The sequence below is a fragment of the Halichoeres trimaculatus genome, unplaced genomic scaffold, assembly GCF_033239565.1.
Source record: "Halichoeres trimaculatus isolate MK-OKI-2021-1 unplaced genomic scaffold, fHalTri1.1 fHalTri1_scaffold_3, whole genome shotgun sequence".
Lineage (NCBI taxonomy): Eukaryota > Metazoa > Chordata > Actinopteri > Labriformes > Labridae > Halichoeres > Halichoeres trimaculatus.
The window spans coordinates 31,562,443-31,574,502 of record NW_027437181.1 but is presented as its reverse complement, the minus strand read 5'-3'; the positions used below and the strand labels follow the sequence as shown (position 1 = coordinate 31,574,502).

The following is a 12,060-nucleotide window of genomic DNA, read 5'->3' as shown; positions in this document are numbered from 1 at the left end:
CCATGATAAATGTGTCGCAATCCGACCATTTATCATGGAGTTATATACACATATGGTGAAAATGGCCCTATCTCACAATGATAAAGAATCCTTTAAAAAAATCCTGGATCCAGACGGTGATCCAGATCACCTAAAAAATTTACTCAATTCTTCCTTATCCCATTTTAAACATTTCCTGAAAATGTCATCAAGATCCTTTTGTAACTTTTTAAGTTAAGTTGTTCCCAGACAAACAAACAAACAAACTCCCAAAAATAACTTCCTTGGTGGAGGTAATAAAAAGGCAAAAGTTGAGGGGCTTAGGGATTCCTGGCTTTTGAAGTCAGCTACAAAGTACTTAGTATGTTTTTTTAGACTTTGTTTGTCAACATCAAAGGTTGCTGCAGATGTACAAAGTAAATGCTGTTGACCCTTCACAGTTCTCCTCTGACATCACAGTAGGAAGCTCAGAAAATCAAAGGCTAATGTACGACTACTGTAGGTCATATGAGGGGATTAAAGTAAACAGCTGATCAGTTATTGTTGTTCAGCTGTTGTGCTCATAGTTCATCAAATGTTTGAACTTGAAACATGGCTCCATTCGTCTTTAAATGTTGATATATCTCGAATTGTTAACCTGAAGTTGTTTGATTTTTTTGTTTCCATTTGTAACCCGAAACCCAGCAGAACCACTCCAGTATTTAAGAGCTCACCCTAAGTGTGATGTTGGAGGACATACTGAAGTTAGCACCATCCATTTATAGCTAATGGGATAGATGCCAAGTTAAATAAACGCAGAATTATCCTTTAAAGAAGACATATGTACTGTACTAATGGACTAAGAGCACAATTGGAAGGCTTAACACCCAGATTTGGTCCAATAGGATCTGAATCAGATTTCCTCCATTACTGTGTCAAACCCAGGCTAAATCTGTTGCAAAGCAGCGGCGCTGCATCCGCTGCCACACACCCTAATGCCAGGCATGTAATCCATGCTAAATATCAGATAAATACTCTATAGATAAGCTGCCATGTAGTCCAGTTTTTTCATCTACTTACTTTACCCACAGTTTGGCCATTCAGTTATTTAACTCCCCGTTTCTGATTTCACTCAACTTGTCAGTTTGGTCTCACTCCAGTCTTTTTCCATAGCTTCTCAGGCTTAGCTTTCATTCCACTACAACAGCTGCTCAGCTAAGAAAGTCTTTTACCTCAAATCAGCTGAAATAATTTATTTTCACCCTCTGCTTTTAAAGTGGTGAGCTGAGCATAGCATCAAAGTCACAACATCATTTTCTCCATGGCTGTCTCTTGAACATTACCTTCTCCATGATCCTATCGATCTGGCGGTTCTGGGTGTCAATCTCCTGGCCCATGTCCAGGGCCATGTGACGCAGATTCCCAATGATCCCGCCCACCTGCTCAAGGTTCTCATCCATCTCATTCTCCCGGGCGTCATCTGTTACCCTGAATCACACAAGAGGAGGTAGAGGGGAAAAATATTTGCCAGAAATTAGAAGTAGAAGCCTTTCAAATGTAACTTAATTATTTAGGGTTTGAATGTCAGTGATAAAAAAAACAAGAGGTGGACACAAGCAAGTATGACGGAGTGCCTCTGTCTCTGGAAAGATTCAGCACCATGGACAGCACTCTATATCCACTTGTTTTTAAGGAACAGAAAAAGAAAAGAAGATGTAATAAAAAGACAATAATCTAGAATTCACTGAGGTTATTAAACCTCTAACAAATGTCAGCTTATTATACAGTGGTTCCAACCTTAGGACCAGGAACCTGAGGAGTACAACATCTGCATCATAAAGACATCTCACTCAGACATCTGTGTAGATAATTTCTTTGATACTTGTTTTTAGATATTTATTTACAAACACTTCATTCATTGATACACTGGAAAGAAATGTCAACCAAGTGTCTGTTTTAATTTCTGCCTCAGTGATAATCAGCAGTAGAGCTATGAACTCTGATGCCTCAATGCTGAAGATGCTGCAGAGTCTGTCCTCTCAGTCTGTGCTCTTCTAAACATAGCAGAAAACGTTATGGAAAATGAGGTCATCAGCTGACATTTATTATGCTGATGGACTGTCAGAGTGGTAACCTATTCTGGGACAAGCTCTGTATAATTTTCTATAATTACAGGTGTAACAGAATCACACACACAAGCACATATGTAGACGCATGGGAACAAGAAAGAACACCTCCTACACACACACACACATACACAAAAACACACACACACACACACACACACACACACACACACACACACACACACACACACACACACACACACACACACACACACACACACACACACACACACACACACACACACACAAACTTACCTGCGGATGAAGCCCCCACTGATGGCCATCTGTTCACGTTCATCCACCACTCGAGCTCCAGGCTGGCTGTTCACCACTCCATCCTGGTTTCCTCCCCAGGCCTGGCCCCCACCCTTAATCCTACCACACACACAATTCAGTCAGGGTTGTGTGTGTGTGTGTGTGTGTGTGTGTGTGTGTGTGTGTGTGTGTGTGTGTGTGTGTGTGTGTGTGTGTGTGAGCATATGCATATATTTGTATGTACGTGTTTGTTTCTGATGTATTTAAAGACGATGTGTATTAGCATTGGTGTGTGTGATGCTGCACATGCATGTTTGCACTGGAGTGTGTGTATTCTAACAAATCAATGTTAAAACATATACATAAATATATGTTTTCAAATACACTGCATAAGAGAGTAATGAGCCATTTAGCCTACTTAAAGCAACATGCCAGCCACGTATGTTGAATTATACATACATGCATTGCTGTTAGCTAATAACTGAACATGAATAATCTAACATGCAGATGAACTGAATTGGAGCACAATAAGCTTTTACAGTATGTGCATTGTGTTTCCTTTAAGAGAAATACTCCACAAGCACATAGAGAAGAGCACAAACACAGAACATAACAACATGACTCCAGACACGGACACACACGCAGACACGTGGACTGAGAGGACATGCAGGGCAGAGACATTTAACATGACACAGGAAGGGAGACACACATAAAGAGGAGCAGGATCAGACACATGCTGAATCTATTCAAAGAAAACCAAACAGTTAGATCCATTGCAGAAAACCACCCCCAACAAAGAAGAGATGGAGAAGTGATCATTTTGCATGCAAGACAGCCCTTCATTTCATCTGGATGAGTAAGAGGAGGACGGTAAGACACAGTTCACAGTCAAATAGGCAAATGTAATTCGTCACCTTGTTTTATTACATTTAGAGAACCTGATGGGTGGAGTCCAACACTGACACAATGTAATGATGTAGACTTTTTTATATTAGTAATATAAAGTTATGTCTGTCAACCTTTATATAACAGAAAACAGTGGTGAACCACACCCATTAGCTGCTCCAGACAGTTTATAACAACAAGCAGGAATTCGTTTTTTTCATGCTATTTGACCCAGAGCTGCCACATATAAAGAGTCTAGATCAGATGGAGCACATGACATAACCACAGGTTTACATAACACATGTCGTATGAGAGGGAGGACCACAGAGCTATAGAACAGACAAGATCTGCACCCAGAAAAGGGACAAAAAACCACGACCAAAGTGGACCCCAAACACGCCAAAAAATATGCTTATACTGAAAATAAGTTCAACCCCAAGTCAGGTAGTAGCTTTTTAAAAAGTGGCCTGCTCCGACAGAGTAATGGCTGTGATGCACATGAAACAAAACTGTGATGTGAGCTTGCATCATGATCCATTTCAGCCCTGGAGAAAAAAGGGTTTTCCATCGTTAAAATGTCCAATGGTGTTTTTAAAACACCATGAAGGACACAACATCTGTGTAAAACAGAAAAAAAAGATAAGTTGCTTTTCAGCAAACAGACAGTGTTTGATTTTCTTTGGTTAATCCATCCCTCAAAAGGACAAAACACTGCAGAGTTAAACCTGACTCTTCATGCACAGACGCTAATCCAGTGTGCTGTGTTTGTACATCATCACGCCCCTCTTCAAACAAACAAAAATGAGCTCTGTTTAAACCCAGCACAAAATGAAAGGTAGTTCAATTTTCTTGGTTTTTCCGTCAGCAGCTTGTGTTTTCTATAGCTCTGGGAGTGAACTCAGCAAATGTTTGGGTCCCAGAGAATCGTTAGCTCAGACATGACTCAGTGGCCATAGTTTGGCTGTTCAGGGCCAAAGAACAGATCACACAGGAGTTTGGCAAAACTGGCATTAGAAATCCAGCATCAGGTTAGCATTTCATTAGAAATATAGTATTATAGAGCAATTTAAGAGCAACTTTGCCTCACTCTTGTATGAAATTTCATTATGTGGGACATTTCTGAGGAAGGAGAGGTGAGGATTATTCATCACATTCATATGACCTCGAATGTGTACCAAAGATGGTGTATATTATCTGTATGTGTTCGATTATGAAATCAGTGTTCTGTCAGTGCATTAGGGAGTTCAAATTCTTTTATAATACAAGTTACGACCTAGTTTTTATTTAGGTTGCAGAAAATAAATCTGAAGGATAACTGCTGTGCTCCGGCTTAGAATGAGAACTTCCTCCCCTTCCTTTAAAACTGTGAATGTGCATTGAATTTTCAACTTTCCATAGAAGTTATCAAATATCATTAATGATTCAGGTACCTTTCCCTTCACTTTTAAAAACTAAATTAAATTCTCTTTAACTGGATCCACGTAAAACACAACGTATACTGCACCAGTAAGGATTTATTGCATCTATCCTGTCCATTGGTTACTGAGTGTACATGTTGATTCTTTCTTGCAGGGAGTCAGATGAGGAGATGAATATCATTGTCTTGTTTGATAAAGTCAATATGAAGCTGTCATTGGGTGACAACTCACCTGGTTCTGATCCAAAGACTTAATAAAGACACTTAAATGTTGTTTGGAGAGTATAATAATAATAATGTACTTTATAAACAGTGCTCTCAAGAACAGATACAAAGCACTGATTCAAATGGTGTTAATAAAGAAGTAAGCTAGCTGTTAGACCCCTCTCTTTGTGCTGGGCTAAGCCGTCCACTCGCTGGCTTCAGTGTTATATCAACTGCTCAGACGTGACAGTGATATCATCAAACCAACAGCAAGAAAGAAAGAAAACATGTTACCAAAATGTGAGACAATGTTTCTGCTCTAACATGTTCATTATATATCACTAGTTGTGAAACCTGCTCTGCTACATGTTGTGATTGTGCGAGCCTTGTTGTGATCAGAAAGGTACGGTGGCCCTGAGAGCTCACAAACTCTGCCACCATAACGCCGTCTACTGCCACTTTTTACTCCTTTTGGTAACTGGGAATGCCCAAGCCACCTCGCGGTGATGTGGAGCGATCTGTGCATATACTGTGATGCAATGTTAAATCAAACACTTTTCACTTCATTTCCCAATACAACTGACAGAAAGTTAACCAAAATAGAGCTGTGACTGAAAATCCCTGTCCTCTGGAAACACTTCCGTTGTGTTATAGTGTATTTCCAGCGCATTTTTCTAATGTATTGTGTTGTGGTCTTTGCAGCTCATTTTAAATGCTGCACACGTGTTGTCAAATTGCTGAAGATATTTTCTTAATTTTCTTGTGTTTTGTCTTTTTGTATGTGCTTTCTTAAGTTGTAGCGCTGTGAGCTCTCAGGGCCACCGTAGAAAGGGCCTTGTGTCGTTAATTTAACGATGTAAAACATGAAGCGCAACAACATGTCGGTTTCCCTTAATGAAGAAAGTGATACATTCATGTGGTGGAGAAGGCAACCAGTTGAATAGTTCTTTGGTTGGATATGAATGCAGCATGAGGCGTCATGCCGCAGGGTGCCAGGGTGGGGAATGGGAGGGAGAGGTTCAGGGAGGTGGGGGGTCCCGTGGCCCAGATCCGGGGTGATGCTGCTACCTGCTGGAAGAGAATTTCTCATCCAATGTTTAATGAAGGGCTTCTGAGGACAGCCGCCATGAGGGCTGGTAAAGTGGCATCGTGCGAATGTGTGTCATCCATGCATGCACATCTATCAAACACTTTCACACATGCATGCAAGGTGGGAGCCAGTCCAGAGTGTGTGTCATGGTGGCACAGGGCCTGACCACTCACACCCCGGCTCATCATGCTCAGGCGCACAGGTAGAGGCAGGAAGGCAGGCACTGAAACACATGCAGTCAGGCGACACAGGCAGCACCTACTTGTTACAGGGACATGAACATAGACCACAGAACTGTCCTAGATTGTTCAAATTCTTTTCTGCATCCTTCATGTCCTTATTGATCTGGTCCATCCCCTCCTCGATGCGCTCCAGTTGCTCTGATTACCAACACATTGTCATTTTTCCAGCAAAAGAACGAAAGCACGTGAGAAGAGAAGAGGAGGAGAAGAAGAAATCGCAGGTGGAAGGAGGGGAGGGGAGTAGAGAGGGGAGACAAAGGAGAAGAGACAAAAAAAGACATTGACTGTGACAAGAGAGACATCAGACATCACCACTACCACCACCAGCACTGGACAGGCAAGAGCTCATGGCTCCTGACCGGTACCTACTTTTTAATACATGGGCAAATCAGACCACAGCACTGTCCTATATCTTTTAAATCTTTCTCGGCCTCCTTCAGGTCTGCGTTCACCTTGTTCATGCCCTCCTCCACACGTTCAAGTTGTTCTGGTGAGGACAAAGGCATGAGAGGAGTGAAATGGTTTGTCTTTGGAGATGTGCTGCTCTACACTACAGTGCAAGAGGCAAAAAGCTTGGGTGCGATGCGGAAAGCAAAGCAGGCAACAAGCTTCAGAGATGTTGGCTACATTTGTTGACTCAAGGACTACAGACAGTAATCTACAGGCTTTGTTTTTATTGTTTTCCTGTAACTCTTCCCAGCTTTGTTTCCTACCTGCATCCAAAGCGACACACTGTGTTTCTCAGTAAGTGTTTCATGAAAACCATCGTTCAGTAGCCACAGCTTCCTGCACACTCAGATGGAGGGAGCTAGAAAAAGCTCAGTCAAGGTCAGCTCCTCTCTCTGCCTGGTTAATGGTTATAGGACAGGAGAGCTGTAATCTCCATCTGTGGAAAGGGGGCATTTTGTCTGCCAGGAAAAACTCCTCAGGTTTGATTAGTCCCATTGTGCTGAAGAGGACACACACAGCCATAAAACACAGGTTCAAGCAGAAACATGTGATCCATGAACAAAAACCTGATGTTAGAAAATAGCAGTTTATTACAGCTCTGCTGTAGCCTTCATGGTGGAGAGGCTTCGAACAGCAACACGCAGTACAAAGACAAGGAGAGGGGTTCAGGTTGGTTGCAACCTTGACATGAAATCCTCTGCAAAATGATTAAATGCGAGGGAGCTGGTTCTCTGGGTTCATAAATCTAAGCAAAGTAGATGCAAGTTCATCTGGCTATAGGTTTTTTTCTATAAAGATGAGTGATTTCTTTTATTCATCTCTGCTTATCTTGCTCCCAAAACAAAGCAAAACCTCAAATCTTACAAAGTGCATGTAACGCAATATTATGTAATAGCACCCCATATGTAATAACGTAATAAATTTTCACTTCACTATGTAATAGCGACACATTTCGTAATAATCGGACACATTTTGTAATAAAATTATTGAACGCAATATGTGATAAACTTTGCCGCATTATGTAATAAGTTCTTACTTATTACATTCAGGAAACCCCACATTTTGAAATAAGTAATGCAATATCTAAGACCTTATTACATAATGTGGCAACGTTTATAACACATTGCGTTCAATAATTTTATGACAAAATGCAGCAGATTATTACATATTTGGTGTTATTACATAATGTAGTGCTACAGTGTACTTGTCTAATTTTGAGTAATCAAACTAAATGTTAGTCACATTAGTTGACAAGTCTAGATATCAATCTATGTTTCAAGGTATTGCAAGAATAATGCCAGTGCAGTAAGTACAACACTCTTCAGATTCGGGTTGCAAAAAGGTGGAAAATTTCCAGTAAATTTCAGGAAAATTTCCTGAGAATTTCCATGGAAATTTGAGCAATTTTCAGTTTTTTTTTTCTTTTTTTGCTGTCAACTTAAATTAGTTACTGGAAATTTAGGTAATTTCTTCCCTCTTTTTTATCTTCTTATCAGTTTGGATGAGATTTACAAAAAAGACATTGGTTGAAATGACATGCTTGATAGCAAATCCAACTGTGTACCATAAATCTGCAAACAATATCAAGCACATTTAATCATCAGCAATGACTACTTCACAGTCCTGTCAAGGTAAATTTTGATGACGGTACTGAGGAGAATGTATTTGATGGTGTGGATTAACTTTAAGTAATGGACACATTTTAAGTTAAAGTAACATATACTTGTCAGAATGTGTATAAATTTAGAGGCAAGCTACGTCATGCCTATAGCAATGATTCATTTGAACCAGTTCAGAAAAATAGAAATATTGCATTAGACACATTTGCATGTATGTCTGCTCAATAACAAACCAAATTGAGATTTATACATGTATATGACCAGGTAAATGCAGTTAATATAAATTCCTTATAATTCCTGTTAATTTCCTTTAATCTCCAAAAAATTCACATGGAAAGTTTCTAACTTTAAAAGTTTCTTGAATTTTGCAACCCTACTTCAGATAAAAATGTAATTGAAACAAACTTCTGTCACTCACTTCACCAGTTGGAACATTATTTATGGTCAAAATATCTTGAATAAATGTGAATATTTGTCTTGTCAGATAAATTTGACTGATATTTATGTAAGGTGTAATGTGATACTCTGACTAGAATTGGGGCAAACATAGGTTGAGCTTTGCACAACACTTTTTAGAAAGTGATCAAGAAAGTCTGCACCTGAACCTTGGACTTAGCTGTCAGATTTGCACTCATCAGGATGGACTTAAGGTTTTTAGTACTACAAAAGTGGTTCACTTCTCACCAGGGTGGATCACCAGGCTCGGTGTTCAGCATAGGTTACCTCTGCTTAACACCTAGCCAGCTCTCCATCAGGTTATGTTCAGGATAAGAGATAAGTGTGGAGAAAACTCAACCAATCAATTTGCTTTAATCGAGAAGCTCTGTGAGCTGATTAAGAGAGGAGGAGGAGGGGAGACCCGCGGGACACTTTGCCGACACCTCTGGTATGATTCGATATGTGAAGAATATTAATGAAGGTTATGGACCGAGCTGTCCTGATGGAGCTCAACAGGGACTAATATAACACCTTACACCAGAGCCTTCACATTATGGCACTTATTAGATATAAATTGCATGTGTTTATTGCTTGGAATAGCATTTATATTTTTAATATACCCATGCTACTACGTTTGAAACTGTGGGGGCTGCAGCTCAGATACTGCGTCTAAAACTGTCGTACATGCTACTAGAATAAATCGCAGCCAAGCACTGGTTTCAAGGAACAAATAGGAGTTATTTATGGTCAGATGTATCACCCACTAAAGATGGAAAGTGGTATCACAATAAATAAATTGTTCTGCCACCCAGTGTGATACAGCAAGCTCAGGACAATCACAAAAAATACTTTACAAAGAAAATGACTTTTGGTCCAAATGCTCCTCTCTCTGACTGAACTCTCTCTTTTCCCGCCTTAGAGATGAGAAGCAAATCTTAAAGCTTAGCAGAAAGGATCAGGAGAAGGATTAAGACATGTCTTCAGCCACCTGTAAGGCTGAAATCTGCCACTTATTCTGCATGTGCGCGAGCAGTGTAACCACAAGTTTCTTCACACGACCTCAAAATGGCATCGAGCGGTAATAATCCCATGCAGAGAGAGGGATTGAGCAGAGGGGGAACGTGAGAGAAAGAGAGAGGTATTGTTTATCTCCTCAGTCTTAAACCCTCCCATCTGATGGAGGATTACTGTGAGGGCCTTTCTCCCTCCCCCTCCTCCCCCTCATCTCCTTTGAGTCAGTCACTTTCTACAATGAGGAAGCAGAGTGATTCAAATCAGGCAAAACGTGTGGCTCAGGTCGTCTATTACAGCCGACATTTTGATTAGTGGAAGCAGGATAAGCACCAGTGTTACTTATTCCATTAAGAAGGGCTCTGGATTTCCCAGTAGTCCCAGTGAGCCATGACAGTGTGACAGTGAGTCAATACGTTTAAAACAGGGACCTGGAAATGAGGCAGCTAAATGGAATTCAGCCATTACTAATCCTATTATTTACACCTGAGCTTTCATACAGTGTTTTTTTCAGAATATGCGCTGTAAAAGATATTTTTACTAGGGCTAGAATCTGTCCGAGCTGAGTCTGAAACTGTGGCGCTGTGTTTCTCTCTCAGCTGCACTGACCAAGTGTTATGAATGTGTTGGCACATTTATTAGCACTGATGGCAAGACTTTGGTTGTATTAGCTCCCAGAGTCTTAGAGTCGAGCCATCAAATGTTTGGACTCAATTTCATTTAAACTGACAGCTATGAAGTAACATATTATCCAAAGGGTCAAACCTGTCTATCACAAAGTGGCTCTGGCTGTTTTCCAAACCACCAACTCACTGCATGCTTCCAACTGCTTTTGCATGTAGTATGTAGGACTGATCTGTTGGGTCTGTTTTGTAGTATACTATAGTAGTAGATCTTGACATTTTAATTACTTTGTTAATCATATCATAGCAGAATCATCATATTAATCTTACACCAAAAATTATATTGTTTACTGAAAATAAATCTGGAAGGGATTTTTATTTTTACAGCTGATGGAAAAACCACTTCTATTTAATCCACGTATAGTTTAAAAAGTGAATTATTGTTTTATATGGGCTGATGAATTTGTAGAAGTAAACACCTCTTTTATAACTGGAAGTAACAAGATTTTCAGTTGTTTCTTCATCACTTCACTTCCATCTCATGGACCATCTTACGTTAGCGTTGTTGTATTGTAGTTGTAATGCCAACCCAATCCAGTAGATGGTGGTAATTCACCAAAACCTGCCACCTGCATAGACAAACAGCGTTAGCACTGTGCATTGTGGAAACAGTATGCCAGGTAAACTGGTCTATTCCATACTGAGAAAGTTTTCCTGGATCAGTCGGACATCTGGGGATTTTTGGCATACTGCAGATTTTGCAAGTTTTCACATACTATCTATGACAGAATTTCAGCCAAAATAGTAGGCACTACTCGAGTAGTAGACAGTTCAGAAAACAGCCAGTGAGTTTAACAAGGTTATTCTCATTAAAGCAGCATACTTCCCACACCTCACAGTTCTGTTTTTTTTTACTTCAAAACAACACAGCTACTTGAATGCAGTAATTCACTGTGTAGGCTCGCTGCATGGGATGATGAACTTCTATCAAGGCTTTCTTGGATGTGCAGTAGTACACTTCCGGTTATGAATATGACAGTAGGTCTGACAACAAGATGATTTTATTCTGTACAAGATGCCTCCAAAACCTACCTCAGGTTAAGATCAGGGATGAACAAGCAGCAAGCAAGAGAAAGGGTTTCATTTCCAGTTAAATCCACAACTATAAAAGTAAGCTACTTATCATTAGCTTGCTGACAAGCTAGCTGTAGCCACGTTACTATGACAATCTGACAGACTGACCCAGAGTAAAATGCTTTAATCTAGGGTTAAGTGTTTAAACTTGATGTCCAATTCCCCACAGTTTCAAACAAAGAGGAGAGTGTGAGCATCAGGGCTACATGTCACTGGTCAAAGAGAAAAAACAAAAAACTTTACAATCTCAGAGTAGGGAGGATGATACAAAGTGTTCATCATTACTTATCTCCAATCAGGTTTGTGTTTTGGGGTTTTGGTGGGGCTAGGGTAGTCTGTGATTTTCAGACTCATGTAAGTCCAGACATTTTGTGTTTTTCAAAGCAACAATCGCTAACATATGTGCTAACTGTCAGTGTGTTTTGTTTTCATCATGCTTCTGCATCTGGATTATTTCTGTGTGTCAGTTAAAGTGGAGAGGTGCAGAGATTACAGCTAACTCAGGTCAGTCAGAAAAAGCCAGAAAAAGATTGTTGGTCATGGCTGTCGCTCTTTTCTGCTGTCAGATGAGAAAAAGATGCAAATGCAACTCATGTAACTTAATGTAA

General features: G+C 40.1%; 1 protein-coding gene across 1 annotated transcript in view; it reads right to left on the bottom strand.

Annotated features, from left to right (window-relative positions):
* Positions 1 to 12,060, bottom strand: part of LOC141787582 (synaptosomal-associated protein 25-A-like) — a 56,232-nt gene that overhangs the window by 1,656 nt on the left and 42,516 nt on the right. Inside the window, exons 5-7 of the mRNA XM_074666088.1 lie at positions 6,198 to 6,315; positions 2,340 to 2,459; positions 1,302 to 1,446 (exon numbers count right to left, since the gene is read on the bottom strand). Coding sequence (XP_074522189.1) covers positions 1,302 to 1,446; positions 2,340 to 2,459; positions 6,198 to 6,315 — 383 coding nt within the window. The remainder of the gene's footprint in view (positions 1 to 1,301; positions 1,447 to 2,339; positions 2,460 to 6,197; positions 6,316 to 12,060) is intronic.